This window comes from Carassius auratus, chromosome 1 (assembly GCF_003368295.1).
Source record: "Carassius auratus strain Wakin chromosome 1, ASM336829v1, whole genome shotgun sequence".
Taxonomy (NCBI): domain Eukaryota; kingdom Metazoa; phylum Chordata; class Actinopteri; order Cypriniformes; family Cyprinidae; genus Carassius; species Carassius auratus.
In genome coordinates this window covers 13,687,353-13,714,705 of record NC_039243.1, presented here as the reverse complement: position 1 = coordinate 13,714,705, position 27,353 = coordinate 13,687,353, and the positions used below count along the sequence as shown (strand labels likewise).

Below are 27,353 nucleotides of genomic sequence, written 5' to 3'. Positions count from 1 at the left end.
TTGAAAATATATATTTTTTAAGTATAGTAAAAGCATAGGAAAAATTATGTCAGTTACCAAATTACAGGCAAATGTTGTCTACTGTTTCTCCGGTGTAAAATATCAGTAAACATAAACCAAAAAGATTCATTGACTGATTTGATCGGTGGCCCTATCTGAATGTTACATCGTTACGCCAGTAGGTGGCGCCATGTGTGATCTTGAAAGAGTCGGTTAATAAATTAATCCAAATGATTAGTTAAAAACACCTCGCTGTTGTCGTTTTCTTGTGCTGAAGCCTGACAAACTAATTTATGGTCACATTATAAGCCTAGAACATAAACACAAAACTGCATTTTTTGTATTGAAAATTCTCCCCCAAGAACAGAAACAGTGCTGCAGAAAATGTAGAAATGAATTGTGCACTGAACCTCTAGATAAATTAATGCAATGTTTACGCTGTTAAAAATGTGCGTTTGTTTTAATGTTTTTTTGGGGTTTAATGGTTGTTTAATGGTTAGGATGGGTATATCGAAACACATTCAGCTCTTAAAACTAATGGAATTAACAGAATATTGCAGTTAATTTACAGAATATTTTAATATTGCTATGGACAGTGGCTGGCCTTTGTTGGGAACGACTGGTTTAGTTGTTTACAATTTAAAACAAAAACTAACAGTTAATATATATTTTTTTCTTCATTCAACTTAACATGTTAAGTTTCTACTGTCACAACTAGTTTGTAATTTGACTAAGTTCTTTTTTCTTTTGGAGAAACATTTTGTTGAATCAATTAAATAATATCATGTGCATTAACTAACAAGCCAACAAACTCTATAACGTGCTGAAATGGATTTATCAAACATATTAATATTGTTAATAAACTGACAATCTTAAAGTGAAGAAATGTAAATAAATGCATTCAATGTGTAGTATTAAAAAAGTGAATCACAAAAATTCACTGTCAGAATCTTGAGAATTTTTTTTTATTACAAAACAAAAACAAAAAACAGTATTGCTAAGTTACACGTTCAATCCATGAGAGAAAAGGTGCAATGTTTAAGACCAAATGTAAAGTGTTGAAATATAGGAATTATGAATCAAGATCCACGCTAGTGTTGTAGAAACATGTCAACTAACAGCACGACACAAAGATTTTTTCCTTTCGTCTTTAATTAAAAGATATGAACTGTAAATGCATTTATTTAAAAAATAAAACTGATTGCATATGCATTCACCCACAACACCCAAAAAAAACAAAATCAGCCCCAATCATAAAATATAGAAAAGAACAACAGGACAAAAACCAAAAAGAAAAACAATATAATTAAAATTAACAAATATTCTCTGGTATATATAGTTAAATGTGCTTTTATTTTACCTATATTAATTTCTCATCAAGCCAGAATCAATATCGGTCTAAATCCTGCCTGAAAGAGATGCATTTTTTTGTAATTAAAAGATTAATTAATCTGCCTCCTTCCACATTAAACAATTGATTGATTCCTCAAACTTGTGAACACCCAGGACTCAGACTTCTGGCTCACATCCATTTAGTCAACAGCCAACCTTTCTTTTACTGACTACAGTGTCTCGGAGGATTGGATTGGGATTGGCAGACAGGGAATTAAAAAGGCATTATGGGGAAAAAACCTTAAAATAAAAAATAAAAATCCACTGACTCCTAGTGCTAAAGTTTCCATCCAGTAAATATCTACAACAGACTTACTGTGCATTTTGAATATGCAGTCTAAGAAACAAGCACTGTACTTATGGATCTCAAAAGAAAAGAAAAAACAATGCATATACATCCTCAAATGTACACTCGTTCACTCTCTACACAGACAGGCACTGAAACCAAGAGGCAGAAAGGTGGTCGAATGTCCCTGTTTTCCGCTCATCACTCACACACACACAACGCACTGAGCAAGCGAGGCACTCCAAGTCTGCAGAGTGGATCTGTGAGACGCGGTCATATTTACACATTCATTTATATTCAGACAAAAATGAAAATGCACAAACCAGGTCCACCAGCAGGGCAGATTCACAAAGTACTGAAAAGTAGGAGCACCGATCTAAGACCAGGTCTGCAATTTGTCTCAACGTTAATAGCTTTATTTTTTGTATCTTCTCTTCTGTGGCTATGTAATTGTATTTATTAAGAATGATGGGTGAGCTACTTTTGAGTTTCCACACAAAAAAAATCTTACCGTTGTCAGTGACAATTTCAAATACCAAACCAAAGGGGGGAATTATTATTTTTTTGTTTTTCGCAAAACAGCTCTCCCACTCTGGAATGCTTTGCAAATTTGACAACGGATGGACTATGAAAAAAACTAAACCATACTCATCTACAACTAGAGAACTTTCTTGAATGCTACTAGTTAAAAAAAAAAAAAAAAAAAAAAAAACTTAAAAAAAATAATAATAAAAAAAAAAAAAATCTACTCCGATATCCCTCTGCCTCTTTTGTAATGCTTTATCAAGGCTTTCAAAACAAACCCTTCCTAGAGACTGAACACCCCATGAGAACATCCAAAAAAACACAGACGGATAACTAAAGGGGAATTGGTGGTCATCTAGTGCTTTCAGAAAACAATGACCAAAGAAAGAAAAAAAAAAAAAAAAAAGGCGGCCTCATGCCCGTTGCAATGCACCGATGAGACACAAAACTTACTGAGAAATTCTATATACATTGTTTTCTGCAGGCCACATGACTGATGAAATTTGGCATGACATTTTTTCAATGTGAACCACAAAGCAGGATGAAGCAAAATAATCAAAACACCAAATGCCATAATATACTAGTGTTCCAATAGATGCATAAGCATAAAAAAAAGAAACAAAAAGGAAATGATTTATGAAGCTTGAAAAGCTGGGGATGTGACTGGATAGAGTTTGTAGTCCCTAGTGTTTCCATGTTTTGACATAAAAAGAGAGTGGCATGGACCAAAATCGAGAAAGGAATTCATGGTGTCTATTTTAAGCAGTGGCTGTTTGCAATCACATTGATCTCAATGAGAGCAGGAGAGTGACAACATGAGAAATGTTGAAAACTACCGAACGGTCATTGGTATTAGTGGCTATTGTCCCAGAAGTGATGAGATCAGATGCTCAGCAGGGACAGTAGGCAGGAGGAGGAAACTCACGGCGGGTGATGCACACGATCAAATTTTCTGTGGAAAGAAATCAGATGAGTTGTGAAGGTCAAGCGTGGAATTATATTAGGTTTACTAATAAAAAGGTAATATGTCTGTTGCGATGGGAATTTGTCACATCACCCATTTTATATGGCAAAGTGATGACGGATACAACCATTGAAACATCAGTCATGTGACCAAAGTGGACACATGAGAGGAAGAGATCAGTGTTGGGGAGAAACTAACTGAAAAGTGGAAATGATACTAATGGCACATTGAGCTGGTTTTTGAATTTTAATTTATTTGATTTATTTTTGATTTGATTAATTTGATTAATTTATTTTTGAAAATTAATTTATAATTTTTTTTTTTTTATGTTGACTTAAGCCATCTGTTTTTGACTTCAGTTGTTCAATGTAAATGTTTCAATTGAAAGTTTTCATCGTATTTGGCATCCTTGTTCTTGTACAAGATAAATAGAGCTCTAATGAAAAATTTAATATAAGAATACATAAAACAAGAATCGAATGCGATTTTCATGCACATCTCATCAGTAAAGACGCTCGTGTAATTAGAAGTATTATCTCCAGCACGTGTGTTCAGATCAGGGTTGCCAGGTTTTCACAATAAATCCTGCCCTGTTGCTTCTCAAAACTAGTCCAAAACAAATCGCGATTCCAGGAGGTTCCCAGATAAAAAAAAATTGCTTCCCGGGATTCAAATATAAGGGTTTTTTTTTTGGCATGGTTGTCTTGTAACAACATGAAAAACTACCGCAGACTTGGCAACACTGGTTCAGGTGGAGCGGCAATTACTACACAAGAGCTGTAGTCTACCGACAACTAACACAAAATCGCTTTCAAAATCGACAAAGAATCGCCACCCATTTTAAAATCGATTTTGTATAGATTGTCAGTGAATTACGGCTCTGTGTAGTCAATGCCAACCAATGTTGCCAAGTCTGTGGTTGTTTTTCATGTCCGTGGGTCGAAGCGACAATACCAATAACGTGATATTTAGAATTTTTACCAAGGCAACCATGCCATAAAACTTACATTTTAACCCCGGAAAGCAATTTCGGGGAACCTCCTGGAAATGTGATTTTGGACTAGTTTCGAGAAGCAACTGGGCAGGATTTGTTGTGAAAACCTGGAAACCATAATCTGAATGCACGTGCTGGAGATATACTTCTGAAAATCGCGCTCGATTTTTTGCACAGCCCTATTTGAGTCCATTTTATATCTTTTTTTTGTGGTGAAATATTGACACTTCAGTCTTGTTATACTTCAGTTGGTCATCCTACATGACACCATTGTTTTTGCACCAGATAAATGACTCGAACTGTTAAAGCAAAAAAAAAAAATTCTGACTTTTGAGTTGTTTTTATAATATGCTCTAGTTGTAAAATGTAACTATAAAAGTATCTTTTAATAAATCATTTCATTAAGCAGCTTGTACACCTAACTACTTTTCAGTAGCTGTAGCTTGACTGTGAAACTGCAGCTTCCCAACTACAAGCTCCTCCAAATTTAAACAAGCTTCCCCAACACTGGACGAGATTTACAAAAATTAGTAAAACCATTTCCACTCAAGTACAGAATAGCAAAATACTGTTAATGAGGGTTAGTACCACAAATACACAGAGGCGCACATACACTTAAACACATGAAGGCCATGCAGAAGGTGGACACACATACCATGCCTGCTCATGCACTGAGTGGGGGAGGGGGAGTGGCCTAACCATCATAAGAGTCCAACAGAGGCAAAGAGCCCCGCCTCTCCCCATACATTCCTCCCTGAGAGTCAAAGAGAAGAGAGATGGACAGAGGAGAAAAGAAAGGGAAATGCATCGAAGAAGAGGTGAGTGATAATAGAAAGAGAGGGGCATGTGTGTGAGTTAGTTGAGGAGAGAACTCTTATTAGTAATTTTAGTGAAATCACAGTAGGTTAATAAGAATCAGGTTGTGTGGTGTGTGTAGGTTTTAGGATGTCTAGAGTGCTAAATTGCTTGTGAAGGAAGTTTAGCTAGAACAAGCTGTCCGTTGTGTGTAACTGCACAGGAGTGGATGTTCGCTTGCAGATGTGTGTTACCTGAGGTGGCTCTCTGTCAGAGCGATCCAGAGTGTCGTCTAAAGTGTTTCTCCGTCCTCTCTGGTCTAGCGTAGAGTAAGCGTCTGGTACCACAGATATAAAGCATTAGTCACGGATCTCACATATACATAGTTGGGGAATTTATTCATTTTTAACCCCCCCAAAAAAGTGATACTTTTATTCAGCAAAGATCAACAGTAACACTATAAATGTCACTATAAAGATTGTTTGTAACACTTATGTTTTTCACATAATTTATGTACTTTTGAATTTTATACATTCACCCTCCCATCTATTTAATTTTTAAAGTGAAAACTGAAGCAAAAGGATACAAATGAAAATAAGAATTGTGAAAACTAAAACCACTGGGAAATGGGTTTAAACGTTCACTTTTGATAATAAAGTATGTGTTTTATACCTGGTCCCATGTCATTAAGAGGAATCATGTCTCGGTCTCTGTCCTGTTTTCCCCCTAACAAAGAGACCCAAACAAACAAAGTCAGATCACAGAAACACTGAGATGTATGCTGCGTGTCCAAACACCTGTTTGTTGCATAAACACACTGAAGAGCATTCGGCAGGAATGTGTTGGGTTCTTACCCCGTTCTATTAGCGGCAGGGTGCTGTCCTCGTATCCCCCGTTGCTGCGGGTGTTGTTAGGAGGGTTAAGGTTCACCATGAAGTCGGTTTTCTTCCAGCCGTCTTTCTCCAGCGTGCGGCGGAGCTCTTTGAAGCCCCACACGATCTGCAGCACCAGCCCAGCACCACGCACCTCCCGATCTGAACGGTTGCTATGAGAGGAAAATACAGATGATTGACATTCCCAGTTAAAATACTTTTTCCTCTTCCAGCTTCTTCCAATGTGACCAGCCAGTTATTATAAAGCACTTAAACATGCCTGTCTTTGTTGATGAGCACCAGTCTCTCGATGCCCTGGGAGCCGCGCAGGGTTTTGGCCGAATCCACGCTGGAGCCGACCACCTCCACCATAGTGCTGAGAACAGACACCACCGTCTCCTCGGAGAGCGCGCGCACCGGCTGACTCTGACCACCGCCTGGCAGATTGGCCACCAAGTTAGGCACGGCATGCTTCCCTACACAGAGAGAGGAAGAGTAAAATACACTGGGATTCATTCAGTGGGACTGTACACATATGGCTAATTAAATGCAAAGCTGACACAAGCAAACATCATTTGCTCACATACCTAGCAGCTCACGGTTACGAGCGTCAATGGCCAGGTTCCTCAGAGCTCCAGACATGGCTCTGACCACACGGTCATTCCCATGACTCAACAGCTCCGTCAAAATCGGCAGGCCCTGCTCCTGTCTCATCACTGCTCTGATGTACCGCCCATACTGGAGAGAGAGAAGGAGCAAGAAGTAAAATGATGATACTGTCAGATTTTACCATGCTACTGATTTGTCAGAATGACTTTGTTCTCACAGTCCATCGGCCTGCACACAGGTTCTGCATTGCTCCCGCAGCGGCTTCAAGAACCGATGGGTTCTTGCTCTCTTTCAGGAGAGAAGTGTACACACGCACCACCTCTGGCTGGAACAGCAATTCATAACCTACAAAACACAAAGCATTACAGTCTATTTAATTACAATACCAGGCAAAGTGAAGCTTTCAGTGTAAGTATTCAGAGCATTCGAGACGGTCACTGTACCTTTTGCTGGTGTGGTTCTCTTTGGAATGTCAATCGTATCTGAAGCTCCATCATCCTCTTTTTTACCTGAACAAAACAGGAGGCATAAGCAACGAGTAAAATAGAGATAAAGTGACAAATCTCATCTGCTGTCTAATGGTAGTGATGTAATTTGTGACGATTAAGAAGCAAAAGTCTCTAAAAGATTAAAAAAAATAGGGATTTTCTTTATACAAAGACTTTTTCTTCAGACACCATTATGACAGGGGCTACATTTGTTCCCTGAGAAAAACCCCATGTGATTTAATGACGGATGACTTAAAGCCCCAGTATACTTCAAAAGAAATAAAAAAACTAACTTGTCACGTAATTTCAAACGAAATCAGGCCAAAACAAAGTTAGTTTTAAGTTTGAATCATCTTGCCAACGCTAACTTCCCGAGGTACATTCCGACTGGTAAACACCTGCGAACTATCACAGATAAGTGTGCTCTGGGGCTCCACCTTTGTCATGGTCATTTCTTCAAGGTTAGACATAAGAGAGTGTGTATATATTTTAATGCATCTAAATGATTAAAGCAAGTGGAGGTTTGTAAAGAGTGAATGGATTTATCAGCAATGGTGTGTTCTGGCACCCTCTGGTGGTTACGTGTGAGATTATTTAAATGCAGAAAGCATTCTTGAAGGCCAGCCACAGTGACACAACAACAACAACAATAATAATACATTTTTGGGAGGAATCTCATCTCTTATTTCCTAGTTTTCTAAGAACAGACAGCTAAATTGTAAATTTGTGGTAAATGTTCTTTGTCCATGATAATCTAGATGCTTACTAGGCTTTAAAACTGAGCCATAATCTGATACTAGTTAATGATTCCATTTCCTTCGGATCAATAAAAACCTTATTTGTGTGACTGGTCCCCTTAAAATGCCTTCTTGCGTTACAAAATAATATAGCTCATAAAACGAATGTGAAATGGGATAAGACCGACATTATTTGAGCTTCCCATTTCAGATCCACTTTCTGAACTTTGACCTTTAACAGGTTTAATAATGGGTTACAATGAGGTGAAAAATTTAAGTGATTCCCATGAAAGCAAAGCAAAGCCTTTACTTAAACAAAAAAATAGAGAAACAATAAAAAGAGAGAAAAGCTTACCTTTGGAAAACCACTCGTCTGTTACATGATAAAAAGATACAGATTGAAAGAAGAGACAGATACAGAAGAAAATGAGAGGAAAGGACTGTTTTGGCATTAAAGAAAACATAGCAATAGTGCCCCAGCCACCCTATAATTATTCAGCAACAAACCCATAAAGCACACACAACATGTGAAAATCATGCATGATACATCTTGTGTAAACAAACTTGTTCTGGCACATATCAAACTTCCAAGCATAAGGACTTCAAAGGGTGTACAATCTACGATTAAGACAAGGAATAGACACGGCCTCTTGGTTGTTTACACAACACAGAGATGCACTGGAGTGCAAAGATAGCAAGGTAACATTTTAATTAGGGATGCACGATATTGGATTTTGGCCGATATTCGATATGCCGATATTTTCAAAATAATTTTGGCCGATGTCGATACCGATATCGATATATATACAAATATATACTGATATATTTAAACTTTAATTTTACTGAAGAGAAATCCATGTATCTCTTCTGTACTGATTCTACCATAAATTTATTATTTTACAAATGTAGACAGACATTCACATCTGAAAAACAGGTCAATTATTTCACTTGGAGAATATCGGTTTGGCTCATCGGCAGAAATATTCATATCGGCCGATACCGATAATGGTCATTTTAAGCTTTTATCGGCCGATACCGATATTGTGCCGATATTATCGTGCATCCCTAATTTTAATTAGTTACTAGTGCCTGTGTTTTTCTTTAAATCAATCAGACGCGCACCTTTGCCCTTTCGGGAGCTGAAACAGCTGCCCTTTTGGGAAGGGACGGGGCCCTGATTGACCGGAATTGTCTCCTGATAGCGCTCGCAGCCTGGAATCTCCCGGTGCACCTGATAGGACAGATTCCTCAGCAGACACACGCTGTTCTCGATCAGCTGCACACAGACATAAGAAACAGGATTAAATAATAGTGCACGAGAATGAAAGATGACAACTACCAATGGCAAATAAAAAAAATGGATATCAGCGATTTTATATCTAAGCTGATCCTAACTTAATAGTAATAACCTGAATTTACAGATTCTACAAAAATCAGTGCAAACACTTACAATAGTGACACCACTAATTTATTTAGTTAGTAATTTTCCTTTATAAACAGTCAAAAAAAAAAAAGGCAAAAAAGCGGAAATAGCTCTAAATACCTATTATCAAAGCAGAATTATAACAGTGCATTCAAATATGACGACAACAAAAAAATTAACATGCAGTAAAAATGACCAACAATGCTTTCTTCCCCCTTTGCTCTTCCCTAAAACCCTGTACTCCTGTGCTTCCCCTTCTTAAAAGAGCAGTGTTTTCAAAAGAGCACAGTTTTCAAAACCTTAATGGTCAAAGTTCAGAGGTTACCTTGTTGTCCACATCTTTACAGTTGATCTGTGACTGCACGATGTACATGAGCGAGTCGACCAGTCCGGTGCACTCCCTCAGTTTCCTCCTGGCCTCGCTTCGCTCCGAGCTCACATTCCTGAGAGCGAAACGTCATGCGACTAATTAGGACTGTTTAATGTTTAGTAATGTTTGGCATGCACAGAAAGTTAGAGCTTCAGGTCATCGCCTGAAACAGTAAGCAAGTTTATACACATAGAAACTGAAGAGCTGAATGGGGGATGAGAAGTGAGGGTTAAAAAGACAAGACTCCGTTAGCTCTATTTAAATGTAATCATGGTGTAAATCCATTCCTCCGACTGAACCGAGTGCTTTCTAAAAGCCTAATAGGCGAGTGGGAGAAGTGAGGGACACTCTCAAAGAGAAGCACTCAAGGGAAATAAGTGGATTCAAAGATCACATTTCTCGCTTTTGTCCAAACTTTGTCCTGGTTCTTTCACAGCCTCAGAGGTTCTTGCTCGCAAACACAATTCAAAGCATTTCCTCAGCACTTCCTTCCTTTCTTTCACATAAAATGGAGTTTCCTCACAAACACACACAAACTTTCTTGACAGGAATTCTTTAGCAGCGTTGAGGCACACCCCTTTAACGTCTTTCATTAATCTGAATCCTAAAACGGTCCCTGCTCAACACATGCTAATTTATTCCTCCGCCCATCTCTCAGTGTTCCTCTGGTTTAACTGCTTTTGATTCTCAGCCTGAAAAACGCATACCTTGAATTCACTGTAAAGCACTTTGGATCAAAGCATCTGTCAAACGCATTAATGGAACGCACCTTAAGCAGCCGGTGGTGTTGGTGAGTGCCGTCTCCCACTCCAAGTGTCTGGGTTTGCAGCTCTCCTCTCCGCCTTGGTTCCCCCTCTCCCAGCCTGAGTGAGGAACCATCACCTCATCGGACAGAGCGTGCAGCGCGTGGTCCACGATCTCCATCTTTACAGAGTCGTGAGATGAGAGGTTCCACAGCGTGCCTGAGAGAAGAAAAGCCATCAGTTACTACCAGACGGAAACTCATTTTTAAATGTTCTTGAAATGTCACTTATGCTCAAACTAGTTTGCATTCATTTCATTAATAATAATAAAAAAGTAAACATTATTATTTAGATTTATGACACATTTCCTTCAGAAATCATTCTAAAATGCTGAATTGTTGTTCTAGAAATATGCATCAGTGTTAAAAACCGTTGTGCTGCTTTATGTTTTTTGAAAACTGAGATACATTTTCCAGGACTCTTCGATGAATATAAAAGATAAGCAAATATTTAAAACGGAAACTTTTTGTAAGCTAATAAATGTCTTCACTGTCACTTTTGATCAGTTTAATGCATCACCACTCAAGAATTAATTAGTAATACATATGTACACCATTTCTTTGAGTTTTCTGACTGCTGGGTGGGCTGATGGAACTACTCCTGTATAAATAGCCTTGTTTTGCATGTTTAAAAATGTGGAATATGCTGTGCAAATGGTCAGCAAAAATAAAAAACTGAAAAAAACTTTCCCAACTGTTTTTACATACAAATATGCTTGAAAATGCTGAATATACAATATTAAAAATAAACCAAGAAAATGTCAAATTCACCCAATTTTCTAAATGTAAAATTAAATATGTCAAATAAAAGGTAAGTGAAAAGACAGACTTCTCTCTGGTGATGCATGGCAGATTTTCCAGTTATTTAGTCAGCTTAAACACTGCCCCTTTCTTACAATCATCCAATGAACAACTGATGTATAAAACCAAGTTCCCGCCGTACATTTATCCTTTACTGATGATATGCTTCACTGATGTATGTCACAACATGGGAGAAAACATCTGCCGCTATTTCTGTTGCACTGTGACTTTTATAAAATAAAAAAAATTAAAAAATAAAAAACCTTCAGAATCTTGTTTTTTCAGCGATAAACACTGCGTACCCGTTATGGTGTCGGTTAGGTCCTGATCTCTCGTCTTCCTCAGTAGCCGCACCAGTGCGGGAATTCCATCACAGTTCTTGATGGCTATCTTGTTATCTGGATCTCGTCCGTATGAGATGTTCTTGAGTGCTCCACATGCAGCATAATGAACCTCCTTCTTTGGGTTATCCAGCATGGACACAAGGGCAGGGATCCCCTTCATTCGTCTTACATCTGACTTCACCTGCAAAGACAGAAGAAAAACTGAGTGCATAGAATTTGCATATTATACAACGTCATTTGAGTGACTAAAAACCTATTGACCCCAAACCTTTGAACAGTACTTTATTTGAGTTTAATATACTGCTATGTGGGCAGGCTTATGAAGCGTATTGTTTACGTGCATACTGACCTTCTCATTCTTAAAAGTGAGATGTTGCAAGTATGCTGCAGCGTTGCTTTTGACAGGGTCTAGGCGGTAGTTGAGCATAGCGATGACTTCAGGAAGTTCTGGCTGCCTCCATGATGTGGGGGCGGGGCCTTTACGAAGAGTGCTGTCCAATGATGCCATGCTGCCCCTCTCTCCCTGAGCCAGCGGAGCTCCTCCTCCCCAATAATACATATCACCAGCTCCACTCATATCACCATCCAGTGTACCCTCATACGACCTGCACGAAAACAAACAGTTCAAACAGACTGATTTTAACCACTGCCTTCTGTGGAATGCAAAATACTATATTTTTTAAAGAAAGTTGGTAGCCAGACCATTACAGTTCCAATTAGCGTTTCATAGCATGGACCAAAAAATAATAATAAAAATTAAATAAAAAATAAATAAAAAGTACTATGGGATCTGAAATTGTGTTTTCACCAAAAAAAAATAAAAAAAAAATAATCTATTTTTTGTTTCACAGACAGACATACAGGTTTGGACCAACATGAGAGTGAGTAGATGTAATTTTTGGGTGGACTATTCCTTTAATACCTTTTCCAATCAAAATAATTTTCTTACCGTATAACAATACACTTACCCTGTCCGACGTGGAGGCGGGGCATGCTGCACATGTGCCAACCGGGGCATTGTGCTGTAATGCATGGGTGGTCCCATGCCATAATCAGGGTCGTCGTATCCCAGGCTCCTCTGATCATCCTCCAAGCCGTATGGCTCTGCCACAAAGCGCTGCATGCCAGAGATCTCCATAGCACTGCCCATACGTCCTACCTGGGGCTGGGCTGCATACGGGTCCAACTGCGGCCGGCTCTGGGTGCGATAAGCAGAGTCCAACGTGCGATAGGTATCCACAGGCCTAAAGGAAAAGAAAAGAATCGGGTAAATTATTTAGCACATCTACAATGCTTGAACTCATCCAATAAAAAGAAAATCAAGAGGCACCTGTAGCGGTCATCCATTCGCATCCCTCGGTTGAGGCTGGCGTAGGCTTCAGGAGGGACGCTGCGGTAATCTTCATAGCCAACTGGTGGTCCATAGTGGTAGTTACGGGGGACAGTAGCGGTGGGGTAGTCTATGGGGCCACCCGGTGGCCTATACACACGGTCCATTGGGCTATTATAATTGGGCATCCCAGTGACTGAACCTGTGCCGTCCAGGGAAAGTGTGTCGGAGACTGAGGGAATGACTGTTCGTGTGGTGGTCATCTTTGTGACCTTCTTTACCTGATGAGAGGAAGCGCCATCATTTATCTTTCCAAAGACAAGTGGTCATACTTTACAAGATGTGATAAGTTACATTAGCAAACTTACTGTAGTCTCAGTGCGCCGTGTGGTTCCATCATCACCGGTTTCAACTGAAATAATTGGCATCGACTCGTGGGGGTCCTCCTCGACTGTGACCGACTCAACAATATGACCAGGCTCCAACATCCTGTACTGTAGCACAGACACACAAACAAAGAACAATAGTGAACATAAGCCAAGAACAGGAAGTGTGTCCACTCACACAATCACACCATCCGGAGCATTCGTAGGTGCACGTTCATGACGACAAGTCATTACAACAAGTTTTAAGGGTCAAAATGTGTGCAGGAGGTCAGACTGAGACCAGTGCGGTGTCAAAACTGATGAACAATAATTAAAGCAAGCATTTCAGTGCATTATATGTATTTTTTTGCCAAATAAAAAGGGGAAATGTGTTTTTTCCTGACATAAAAATAACTACAAAATAATATTTGAGATATTATCATAAGTAATAGAAATCAAAATAATGATTATTATTATTATTATTATTATATTTAATAATAATTTTGAGTTTAAAAAGAATTATAAATGTAATTTATGATTATTCTAGTTGCACAACTGTAAAATCTAAAAAAAAAAAAAAATGCATTGCAGGCACACCATACTAACCTGAGTCCCGTTTATGTATCCGTCGCTTAATTTGAGCCGTTCTAACTCTGCATCACCAGTGACACGGCCGTTCTAAAGACACGGAGAGAGAGAGAAAATTACAACGGACCAAAAAAATTTAAATAAAGAAAGGGCAAAAGAGACAATGAAGCAGTCATTGTGGCCTGTGATCAAGTCGGTGAACAATGCTAAACATTTAGAAAGACCACAAACTGTAGCAGGACCTTTAGTAAATACGGGAATGTATAAACATTATCTTATGAATGTTCATGCAAAGGATGCAGTGGAATAAATAACACATGAAACAAAATAAATTACTGGAGTTAATTGCACAAGAGAGACATGACCGTATTGCGGAAATGAATGGATAAATGAATGCCAGGAATGAGAGAAGGGGGATGACTGCTACCAGATAATATTACTCATGCTTTTACTTGACAATGGCATGCAGCACCATCCACACTTAAAACACAAATCCTCCACATTAAACCAGGAGAAGTGGGCTGCTGTACTATTCCCAGTCCACAGAGGGAGCCGTGAAAGTAGATGGTAATCTTAGCTGACAGGCGGGCTTGTGGGAACCTGTCAGCAGGTAGGAACGGAGCCTGCAGAGCATGTTAATATCTCCACAACTATGTCAGGCGAGAGCAGATACACATGCAATGACATTCCAAGCACTGCTGACCAGCTTCTTATCTTTACATAAATGTCTGTCGGTGTGTTTAAAATGTGTGCCCAAGATAAAATAGGAGAGACAATGGTTTTCAAAATAGTTATTTTATTTACTCGCTGCTTCTTCAAGCCATATGGTAACTTTTTGTTATAAACGATCCTTCTGTTGTGGTTCTCCGTATCATTCACATTTGTGTGGAGAATTCAAATGTGGAGCATCAAGATGTGCTGTACAGAGTTTGACATCAATGTCAAGCGCATTGGTTCTCTTGCTCCATATTTAAAAGATCAACAAGTGCAAATGACACTGGAGCTATGACAGATTGAAAGCCGTTCAATTAAATCAAATTAATCTGGCGGCCAGCATGTTTGGTCTGTTTTTATGGAACTTTATTTTAGGACAAAGTCTCTTAAAATCAAGTCCCTATTTATTACAATAAATGTAATTAATAAATAAAGTGCAACCTAGCCATCCTGCAAAAGATCATGTTCCGTGTAAGAAATTGAGTCCCTAGGGTTTGAAACCTATTGTCTTCAGTGAATGAAAAAGCAGAAATTAAATAAAATATACATATTAGATGAAAATCTAAAACTTAAAAACATCAGAAATGCTGCCAACTAACTGAAATAAGCTTAAGTACTAAAATTACAAAAACTGACAATTTAAATTATAAATATAAAAAAAAGTTACAAAAGTAAAATTAAAGTGAATACAAAAACAAAATCCAATTATTTATATAAAAAAAAACTAAAATTCTATAAGTATATGAATAATGCTAAAGTTATTTTAGTATTCCTTCCAATTTTGTGAGATATGATTGTCTAACGTATCTGAGTGCCAATAGAAACAAGTTGTGTATGTGACTATCTAGCTGTGAATAAACTTCAAATCATTTTAACTCACACACGGTCGACACCCTTGAAGGAGGCGTGTCTAGGTATAAGCATGCAACCAATCAGAGGACTCATCTAGTCTAAACAATGAAGTAAACTGAGAAAGCTGAGATTAAGGCGATACTTAACATGTTCGTATTGAGCAATTTCCACTATAAGATAGAGCTTTTTGAAATCCTCTACACACAAGGCGGACTCATCTTACTAAACCGGTTTGTTATCTCTCCGCTCACAGACATCAGCGGAAGAGGGTTTTGGGGTTGAGAAAGTTTCAGTGATAACGGAGACATTGAACATGAGGACAGCGAGTAAACAGTGGAAAATTCCTCTCTGATGAAGAACATTCATCCTGACAGGTTGACACATGTACAGACATGCGTTTGTAAGAACCAAATGGTTTACATTCAAAAAGTGGTTATGAGGTGACAAACAAATTGGAGACTTGATGTATCATGCAAGGTAAACGGAACTTAAAAAAACTAAGCATTCTGTGATGTCACACACCATAACCTGCGCGTTATGATGATGACAAAGGGTGGGTGGGTGAATGATGAAGAGAGGAAAGGATGCAAAAAGTGGGATCTGGTGACACTGAACACAACAGTGAAGGATGGGTTAATCGCCATGCTCCTTGAGGTGCCAACTAGGACACATTGGTGCAGAGTAATGCGGCAAGGGTGAGATATTGCAGAGTGATGATGCGGGGAACCCTGCCGCTGCGTGATTGGCTGGGAGGGTGTTACCTGCAGGGTGGGGAGGGGGCGGGGTAGGGTACCGGAGGGCCCCACGCTCCTCCTCTCCTCCTCCAGAGCTCGAGTCAGACGCTCAAACTGCATCTCCTGCTCTCGCACAGAGGCCAGGAGAGATGCCGCATTCTCACACTGCTCCATACACACTGAGAGAAAGAGGACAGGGTTACACACTCGCACACATCATGAGATCGAGCGCCTTGAAACACAGAAACATGCGCTCAACGCAGACAACAAATACACAGCTCAAGTAGCTGAGCACCATGTGACCCATGCAGTATGCTAAATCAAGAAACCGTAATAAGGAGAGACAGAAAAACTGTGAAAAGACAACTCGAGCGAGACAGGTGCTAACAAAGCACTTCAGACGCAGGCGTGATCGCGCTGCCACGGCTGAGTGACGGCACACAGAGGAAACCAGACCGGTTACCAGCTCGCAGATAGGAGAGTGATTCAGACGCTGTGTGAGAAGAGATCGTGTAGAGGCAGGAACGACGAGTGCAGACACAACAAGGAATGAGCCGAGGCCTGTTCAAATCAAAAGTAGCTCCACAAAACTGTACCGCAACTAAAGACGCTGTCCGTTCTGCTGTGCTGGCCTCCCTGGAAGCCATTTCACTGTCTGACAACTGGAAACAAACTCTCAAGTTAATTAAAAATAAATAAAAAATAAGCTCACCGAGGTGAATCACCAAGATGAATAGTAATATCATAGCACTTTTAGATAACCTAAAGTACTGAATCATAACATTTAAAATAACATAGCTTCAAAAAATACTGATACACGTACAACAAAAGAAAAAACCCCATGCAGATATAATAATAGAAGATATTATTATTATTATTCAAAGTAAAACAGAACATAGTAGGCAGTATGTGTTCACTGCATCTACACCCTTAACTGGTTTTAAAATAAGAGTATTAAAAACAAACTTCTACAGTGTATTTTAAACAGCTGGAGATGCTATGCTGAAGGCTGAGAGGACAGCTTTTAATATTCGCTGTTAAACACAGAAGCTCCATTGTTAGATCTGGAACTTATCAGGATTTCAGTAGCGTGGTGTATAAATAACTACTTCTGTGAGTTCACACTGCATTTGCTCATTAACACCAGCGATCTGGGTGGGGTGCAAACACTGCGTGTGAACAGCAGATGGAAAAACAAAAAAAAAAACCTCTGGAGCGCCGATCTGATCGCTGATCTCAGCAGAGTACTCTAAACCAAGACTGAAGTCATACAGGAAGCTGAGTCAATTCGAGCAACAGGTTGAGAGAGGTTTAAAAGGTTCCTTGGAAAAACTACAAACAAACAGAGGGCATGGTGGCTTTACACAATCTCTTATCTTACAGTAAAGACATGTAAAGGGAAGAAAGTTAGAAATTGACCTAAGAAATATTTCTGATCATTTCCAACTGAACAACCTTTTTTTTTTTTTTTTTTTAACGGTTACAGTTAAGTCAAAGTGAAAGAGAAATAAGCCCTTACCCGTACCTGCCCTTGTCCATGAATCATGCTTCACTTCAAAGATAATCAAAATATAACTTGTGCACTAAGATGAAGGGGCCAAATTTAAAGACAAAATTCCAAAACAGCAACAAAACCACTAAAAAAAAAAAAGTCTTTAGAGCAACGCAAGTAAATATTGACAGTTTTAATAGCATAGGAGTCACACGGGGCATTTTAAATGCAATTTCTTAGAACTTGGCAATCTTTGATCATTTTAGGCTTTGCTGCAAGGAACAGCATGAACATTCTCCAAAATCTGTGCAATTGTGTGTTGCATACAACAACAACACATGGGTCAGAAAAAAAAATTATATTTTTAGGTAGAAAATTCCTTTAAAATAAAGAACACAAGTTTCTTAATAGCTTGTCAAAGCACTCCAAAACAGGGGTCTTTAACTGATACCGAATCGAAGACCTAATATAGGGTGAATTGCCCTAATGTGGGACATTTTTTGCATTTCAGATTTCTGTGATATATTGCGATGTGTAACCAAAACATTAAATCCACAACTAATACCATTTTAAAAACCCCAGGATGTGCCCCCAGCTTTGGTAACCCAGAATTTCACTGGCATTCATGTATTTATGGGGGAGCTATAAACCCGAAACCTTAAGTGTCCCACATTAGGCAGTGTCCCACTTTAGGACAATTCATCCTAGAATCAATCTGTGCCTTGAATCCTAGCTCTGCAGGGATAGAAACTTCCTAACAGTCGCCACTGCATAAAGCACAAGCTCAACTGAGATTCCTAGACATCCACTAAACACAGGACAACTATTTTAAGGAGACCGCAAAAGCACAAAGATCCAAGAGTGAAAAGAAGAATCCCGAAAAACAAACAGTGGCTATCATGAGAGCAGAACTGAAATGGAAGCAGGAGTCAAGGCCAAAATGTACAAAACAGCAGCATAGGAAAAGCTCCGCCCCCTGACGATTCAGGCAGCTAACTCAACCCGCAACAAGCTCATAACCGCTCTCTCTCTCTCTCTCGGTTTGTGCGAGACCGAGAGAGAGGAAATATTTGCAGCTGTCTGCTTAGTGGTTAACTGAACAATAGGAAATGTGTGACCACTACAGAGAATCGGTTGAGAGAGCAGCGGGGTGTGCATGCCGTGGTGATTTTAGTTCACGGGGGAGGAGGGGGATTGTAGGTGGGTGTGATTGCATTGTCCTTGAAAACACAGACGCAGCAGTCAGTTTCAACTAGGACTGAAACTGTTTTCCACCTCTCTTTGACTTCCCTCCCCATAAAGCAAACAGATTCTCGTAGAAAGCGAGGAATGAACACACACACACACACACACATATTCCAGCTTGTATTGTGGCATGTCAGATCCTGTCTCAGTTCCTCTGGAAGCTTGAAAATAACTGGAACACATCCTTTACTTTCTCCTTATATGTCTCTCTCTTCCCTATGACATATGTCCTCATTCTTTCCTTAAGCATCTGATTGAAGAGTGTGTAACCAATGACTCATTCACATCTCAGACTGTTTCTCACTGATGTATGCATCAAGACAATCAAGACTTCTGACACACTTTTCACAAGTAAATCACAGAACGGAGTGTCTAACTGATATTATAAAGCTCTTGGGAATCCCTAAATCTGATTGGTCAATCGCAATATTCTGTGGTTAAATTATTATTATTTTTTTGTTAGTTGCACATCTCATTTCACTCTGTGGTCCCTCCGCCCATTGTCATTTCGGCTTAAACCAATATTACATGTCCATTTGTTTGTTTAAATAGTTAGTTATAATAAGTAGTTTGCATTATGTGAACTAATGTACAGTGATTTAGTCGTTAATAAACAGCAATAAACCGCATTCAGGATAACAGGAGAACATGGGGTGTGCTTTTATTCACAATAATGAACAGCCTAATGTACACAGTGCGATTATTCAAAAATATATATTTACTTGTATTACTTTTTTTTTAAAGCTCTAATTAAAACAGTATTGGAGTACATTTTATGAGAAAAAATGTCTTGCCATTTTGTAATTATTTCTAAAATTATGCTTCTATACCATTTATTTTTCAATGACATTGATTAAAAATAAATAAATAAAAATAGAAAGTTAAATGAAGCTTGTATGGACGAATTGTTCACAATAAGCTAATTAAGATGCATTTAGAAAATGTATAGGTTAGATTTCCATTTCATCCGGTAACTTCATAACAATAATGACACACAGAAGTGTCACCTCACAAACAAGACACTATGTAACAAGTTAATCAATGACTACACACACAGCAGTTTACCAGGTACCAGGAATAAGGAAACGTAGACTAAAGAGAAAGACTTAACGCATTAGAATTCTAAACACTGAACGATTTCATGCTGATGAATTCGAAAGAAATAATTTAAATACATCTTTAAAAAGGTATCAAATATACAAAAAAAAAAGAAAAAAAAAAAGCACCGCATCATATTCTCGCTCTAACACAATACACAAATATTTGAACATGGCCTTGATGCCGTCCTCCCTCCATAAACGACATTTTTCAAATTTCGGACACAGCCTGCGCATTTTACAAATAGCCCTCCACAGGATGCTACCAGCTGTGAAAATTCTCATCTAAGGAGAAAACGGTCATCATGGGAAGACTCTTTAAATAGGTCTGACCCAGAACACCCTGAAACTTGGGCAAGAATCACAAAAAACATGATTTAACATCCTAGGGTTCACTATATGCAGAGTTCAGCATGCTGGACTGTGTGTCAGAAACCCAGCATCATTGGCACAAAAAAAAAAAAAAAAAAAACAAAGCAAAAAAGCATCTATTCAAAAGCCAGTCCATGATTCATAATGCAGCAAAACCTCATCGAGCTCTGCCCTGAGCTCTGGCGGGATAACGGAGACGGTGCCCTGTGTGACATCATCGACGCATCATCAAAACCATTTGATTCTAGAACTCTCATGACAGACGGAGGTAGGAACGGCAGTATTCCACATAAGCCGGAGTAACTGAATTTGTCAGGTGCTTAATCATTTGCATCCTTTAATGGGATCGCAGAGGTATTAGACAGCTAAGCCACTAAGCATCCAAGCTATAAACACCTAGGGCTGAGATAACAATTACAGTAAGATACAATAGAACAGGACACAGTTTAAACATTAAGGAGAAGTAAATAGATCTTGCTGTATAACAGATTGCAGCAGGCAGTCAAATATGATCTTCATATGCACGTGGGAGGCAATTCAGACAACAGCTGATGACTTCTGCTCCAAATATGTGGATTATGGGAAGAAAAACAATAAGCGGACTATAATGTTCCTTTATATGGAGAGACTTTGAGACAAAGTCAATACAGGTGTCCGAGTAGGAAAACACCAATACACACATACCAACATGAGAATTCTGATAATAGACCTTCATCAGTGTAGTCATATTTAATTTTTGACAGGAACGAAAACAAGGCTGTGTGGGACAGACATACAGGGTGTTTAATGGACTGTACTGTTGTTTAACAATAAAACCAACCGTTCAGCTGACTAAATGTCTTTCTGAGACAACACTCGGTAGACAAAAACTCTATAAAACAGTTTGAAAGCTTAAAAGGGAGTTAAAAAATAACATGACCTAGGACTCTTATGCCACAGTGAAAACTGTTTAAGTCTATCACTCACAGCCTTGTTTTCATTCTTGTTAAATTCAACATGGCGTCGAATCCTGACTACAGTGAATAGTGTAGTACTATTTCACCACACATCAAGCATGCTTCTGGGTTCCTGTTGACTCAGCTAATGCTAAAATGTAAAGAGCAACACCATCAGCACTGGCTTGGCTCCAGTCTAATGCTCAGTGAACTGTGGTACACATGCAGCTAACTGATCGGCAATCAGCCATGCGCTTTAACCAACTATAGGCCTAAGTCTAAGTGCATTCGGTTTGTTAAAACCTCAAATCATTTGAGAAGTATCTACTAACCTTTTCTGCACAGACACGTCAATTAGCCATTACGCATTATAGCTTTTACTTCTCATTCGGACAGCTTTAAGTCAAAGCGCAGAGACCCGGAAATGGGAGTTCTGGTGACGTAATGCTTTTTAAACATCAACCTGAGGGCGTTACTGGAGGTAAAAGGTAACGGGAGGGGCAGACTATCTTCTCTTCCTGTAATGACGTTACCTGGAATTTGAAAAACTAAAGTACAGTGTTGTAATCACAGAGCAAAAGAGTTTTTTTTTTTTTTTCTCAATCATGCTTTGAAGAACTATTACCAGCACTATTTCCCTCCACAAAGTTTTTCCTTTGGAAGAACTGCAATAGAACAAGTGGTACTATTTTTACTTTGGCCAAATTGCTTTAACAGACATAATTCATATATTGGACTATTTTTGATAAAACTGAAAACTTATCTTATGAACATTTATGATTACGTAGGATTTCCCTATACATTTGGAAGAATAACTCCAAAGTCCCTCAGCTCCAATACAACTTGCATAAAGTCAGCAAAACTATAACTCTTTAGCAGTTATTACTCCCAAACTGGGTCAACTTCAATGACAAAAACACATTTTTTAAAACCGAAATAACTTTTCTGAGACTGCTGTTGCCAGTAATATGTTAATATGTTATAAGACTAGCTGGTTGGTTCTTCTCAAACATTATATTAAAATAAGAGGTCTATAGTAAGACTTTAAAGAACTGACAGGACTGATTATAATATTTAATATTTAAGCTGCCAATGACAACAATGTTTAAAGAGATAGTTCATCCAATTACTAATATTTCAATTGTCATCCATTACTCTCTGTTATGATGTTTCAAACCTGCATGACCGTTTCCCCTATGGAATATAAAAGATGATATTTTAGGATTTTTTTTTTCTTCAGTAAGTCAATGGTAATCCAAAATGTTTGGTTACAAACATTCCGTTCTTCAAAACATTAAGGTCTGAAAAAAAAAAGTCATACAGGTTTGGAAGAACATGAGGGTGTGTAAATTATGACAATTGTCTTTTCTAGGTGAACTCTTGCTTCAAGCTAAAAAAGCTGTGGCATAATGTGAATTTAGTCACTGTCCCAGCATGCAGTGGAACGCATTATTGCTTCATTACCAAGATTACTACATATTAAAATAAGAAAACGTATTAAAGGGTTAGTTCACCCAGATAGCAAAATTATGTAATTAATAACGTACCCTCATGTTGTTTCAAACCCGTAAGACCTCCGTTTATCTTTGGAACACAGTTTAAGATATTTTAGTCCGAGAGCTCTCAGTCCCTCCATTGAAGCTGTGTGCACGGTATACTGTACATGTCCAGAAAGGTAAGAAAAATAGGGATGCACGATATTGGATTTTGGCCGATATTCGATATGCCGATATTTTCTAAATAATTTTGGCCGATGCCGATACCGATATCGATATATATACAAATATATACTGATATATTTACAAATATATACTGATATATTTAAACTTTAATTTTACTGAAGAGAAATCCATGTATCTCTTCTGTACTGATTCTACCATAAATTTATTATTTTACAAATGTAGACAGACATTCACATCTGAAAAACAGGTCAATTATTTCACTTGGAGAATATCGGTTTGGCTCATCGGTAGAAATATTCATATCGGCCGATACCGATAATGGTCATTTTAAGCTTTTATCGGCCGATACCGATGTTGTGCCGATATTATCGTGCATCCCTAAAGAAAAACATCATCAAAGTAGTCCATGTGACATCAGAGGGTCAGTTAGAATTTTTTGAAGCATCGAAAATATATATTGGTCCAAAAATAGCAAAAACGACGACTTTATTCAGCATTGTCTTCTCTTCCGTGTCTGTTGTGAGGGAGTTAAAAAAAAAGAAAGTCTGGATATCCAGTTCGCGAACTAATCATTCAGTTCACCAAATCGAACTGAATCATTTTAAATGGTTCATGTTTCTAATACGCATTAATCCACAAATGACTTAAGATGTTAACTTTTTTAATGTGGTGGACTTTCCCTCTGAGTTCAAACAAACCAATATCCCGGAATAATGCATGCATTCAAACAGTACACTGCCTGAACTGCTGTGAAGAGAGAACTGAAGATGAACACCGAGCCAGATAACGAACAAAACATTGACTTGTTTGAACTCAGAGGGAGTGTCAGCCACATTAAAAAAAAAAGTTAACAGTTTAAGTCATTTGTGGATGCGTATTAGAGATGTGAACAGTTTAAAACGATTCAGTTCGATTTGGTGAACTGAATGATTCGTTCGCGAACCGGATATCCAGACTGCTTTGTTTTGAACTCTCCCTCACAACAGACACGGAAGAGAAGACAATTCTGAATAAAGTCGTCGTTTTTGCTATTTTTGGACCAAAATGTATTTTTGATGCTTCAAAAAATTCTAACTGACCCTCTGATGTCACATGGACCACTTTGATGATGTTTTTCTTACCTTTCTGGACATGGACAGTATACCGTACACACAGCTTCAATGGAGGGATTGACAGCTCTCGGACTAAACTGAAAATATCTTCAACTGTGTTCCATAGATAAACTGAGGTTTTACGGGTTTGAAACAACATGATGGTAAGTTATTACATAATTTTGCTATCTGGGTGAACTAACCCTTTAAAAGCTAGCAACAAATTAAAAAGGCATGAATTTATTATTTATTATATTCATTAATGGTCTCATTTTAACTTCATAAAATCATAATATTCATTTGAAAAGGTCTTGAATTCATTCAGCAAGATCAGTAATTTTAGCTACTTTATTTTTAAACTGCACACTTGTTCTTTTAAGGTTTTTAAAAAACATGTTCAGCCTTTTTAATAAGTATTATTGATATTTCTATTATATCTTTGTAAGGTAATACACTGGTTTATCTTTACACTGATGCACACTATAATTCAAAACGCCATTGTTTGAGGGTCACGACTCATTCTTCACTAATTGAGTATCGCGCTTCATCTATGGGGGGTGGGGTGGGGGGGGGGGGCGTCTTAAATCGGGCGAGTGTACACACGTATCGGCCTTTTCAGGTCAAGGTAAGCGAGTAGGGAAAAATCCCAAAAAGTCCTGCTTTGAAGTCTGTCAGTTTCTGCTGAGGGTCTGATATGCATCGCGAGCGGCTCTGACTCATCTCGAGTATCTCGGACGACTCGAGATGTAAAGCGCGCGGGCACACACACACGCACATAGTGTAACCTGCTGCTTCACGCGGGTTCTGTGTAAATGAGATTCACACACAGAGGACCGCGCCTTTCCCTTCCCCCACCCCCATACACACCCTTACACTAAAATACTAAGTCAACAGGTTCCCAAACTTTTTTCCCGTAATGATTATTGCGTATACTCGATGACTCATCTGAACGAATTTCGCCATCTTCTGGGAAAAAAAAAAAGCCGTAGATATTAGTCAAAGTCAGCTAAACGTGAAAGAAACAGCGCCTTGGCACCTGTGAGGCTCCGAGCAGGTAAAGCACACACCTGAACTCAAAACATGTCAATCTTGAGCCAACACACTGTGCAAAAAATTATTTTCAACTCCAACATTAACTCCAACTTGGAAATCCTGTTATTTTGATTTCAATTAAATCTACTAATTAGTTAAGTCACTTGCGTTTATTAGATTTAATTCAAAAATACACAAACCCCAATGGATAAGATATTTCGCAACTTTAGTTATTCTCATCTCCATAAACAATGCTTTAAATCACTTCCGCAAACTCAGGTGTGTTCATGGGCCTTGACCCGCTTTACTTCAATGCAGTGAACGTTTCAACCTCACTGCCATTTATTCACCCACAGATGCAGTATTTTCGACTGTAAACTCACATCAATAAAACATTTCGATAACACCTATAATTAACTCAAAATATAGGACAGTAGTAAAAAGTGCCAAACGGAGGAAAAGTCCCACTGAAACGATTGAAATCGTAACATTACAGATATGAGGCACTGACGCTCATCTAAATCAGTTTCTGTAATCATTTTCAGAAATTATGCATTGAACATGACTATAATCAATACAAGAACAGTGTCATAATTAACGTCACTTACACAACATAAAACAAAAGAGTTCTCAAAACCAGTAACGTTAGGTTAACTTTATCGGTTTTATTTATCTTGGATTTCAGCAGTAAGGCTGGAAAACCACCAAAATCACCTTCTCCCGGTTCTTCTTTCACAAAGCCTGCGTTGCAATAGCAAGAAAAGACTACGCACTCGAGCTAAAGGTGAACTTTGAGGAATTTCAGGGAAGCAAGCTCCCTCCGTCCCAAAGATCCTCCTCACGCTCGTGCCATGTCGATTAGCTCAGCGGCTAACTCCACTAGCCTGCTAACATGGAGAGCTGGCTAACTTTGTTCCACTCCTCAATTACGAGGCCAAACGTGGAAAACCAGAAGACCACAAAGAAAGCCATCAGACAGATCAGAACAAGCAGAAGAGTTTCCATAGAGTCTACCTTTGTTTTTGGTTTCGTTAAAGTCCCGATGTGAGGTCGTGGCCTATCGAAACGGGCTTCTCTATGGCCAGTTTCAGATTTTCCAAGCGGTAGGAAGTGATTGTAATTCCAAGCGTTTTCGGCTCTATATTTGGGCGTTCCAGCCCCACGCTACGCCAGACGCATCTGCCCTATTTTATGAGTTCGCTTTCTAACGAGTGGCCTGTAGTAATGCGTTTCTCCCGACGAAGCAAAACAAAGAAGAAACCTGAGATCAGCAAAATTAAGCAGTCTTTTTAAAAACCCACCAATCTATCTGGCTCCCCTTGTTCACTCCTCTCTGTGCTCGTCGTCCCACCGTGAAGCGTCTGACCCCTCCCCTGAGGAACAGGAGTTCACCGACACCGTTTGGGCGGGGACACGACCGACTTTCAATATGCAATCGAAAATAAAACGCGATATTACACTGCGAAATTGTTGTTTAAATGTAAACGCAGTTCGTCGTCGTGTGAATGAGTCAGTCAAACACCGCTGTCTCGTGCTTGATATGTCACGAAACAAGGACTTTTCGCTGCACCTGTGAACCTGCGACACTTCATCACCGATTGATTGCAATCGGGAGCTGCGAGAATTCCACAATATCAACCATAACAGAACCGTTCATGGTAAACAAATCGGAATACATCGCAAAGAAATAGGCCCACACATCATAAAATTAACAACAGAGAATTAAATATCATTGTTCACTACAAATTTCACGTAATTTAACACGTTTTGTTTATTAAATCCTCTCTTTGTTTATTAATTAATCTATCAAGCTATCACAGGTACAGTTTTTTAATTCATTTTCAAATCCTCAGATACTCAGTTCTGTATTTTTATTAAGTTATTTGTTTATTTGTTTATCCCGTATGATATATATATATATATATATATATATATATATATATATATATATATATATATAGATATAGATATATAGATATATATAGATAGATATATATATAATACTTGAAGCAGCACCATTTAAGGTTTCTCAGGTTATAGTTCTGTCCAACCAGTGTAAATCATGTATCTTTTAATTTATACCATGCACGTGCAGTGGAAAAAGACTGTCAAAATTATAGGGAAGACAATTGCTTAACTATTTAGCCTGATTTTACATTTCATTATTCTTATAAGTATAGCCCGTCACATGTATTTTTCAGTATGAACTATGAGGAATATGAAATATGAGGTTCAAATCTTAGGTGACTTTTTGTTACCGCTAAATTGACACTGAATTCAAAACATGAAATTATTTATGCCTTGGCCCATCTAAGACCATCTCAGTTTGCACGTCTTTTTGCTCAGAAGAGTTCCTGAAGTCACCAAGTGGATATAACACTTGAAGGTTTGAGAAACATAACTATTATTTAATTCCAGTAAT

General features: G+C 38.5%; 1 protein-coding gene across 7 annotated transcripts; it reads right to left on the bottom strand.

Annotated features, from left to right (window-relative positions):
- Positions 1-943: 943 nt before the first annotated feature.
- Positions 944-26,412, bottom strand: LOC113071693 (catenin delta-1-like). Of its 7 annotated transcripts, none has more exons than XM_026245085.1 (21): positions 26,233-26,412; positions 16,013-16,164; positions 13,704-13,775; positions 13,101-13,226; positions 12,733-13,013; positions 12,371-12,646; positions 11,752-12,007; positions 11,361-11,583; positions 10,225-10,417; positions 9,411-9,528; positions 8,785-8,938; positions 8,018-8,035; positions 6,881-6,946; positions 6,655-6,782; positions 6,416-6,566; positions 6,109-6,304; positions 5,811-6,001; positions 5,629-5,682; positions 5,211-5,293; positions 4,817-4,915; positions 944-3,155 (listed from the first exon to the last, which is right to left on the bottom strand). In XM_026245085.1, the coding sequence occupies exons 2-20, from the start codon at positions 16,157-16,159 to the stop codon at positions 4,856-4,858; spliced, it is 2,793 nt and encodes a 930-aa protein (XP_026100870.1). In that variant the 5' UTR covers positions 16,160-16,164; positions 26,233-26,412; the 3' UTR covers positions 944-3,155; positions 4,817-4,855. The 7 variants fall into 7 exon arrangements, with proteins under 7 accessions (XP_026100870.1, XP_026100807.1, XP_026101023.1 ...); XM_026245022.1 differs by lacking the exon at positions 26,233-26,412 and adding an exon at positions 25,946-26,226; XM_026245238.1 differs by lacking the exon at positions 16,013-16,164 and having other exon boundaries at positions 26,233-26,387.
- Between the last annotated feature and the right edge of the window lie 941 nt (positions 26,413-27,353).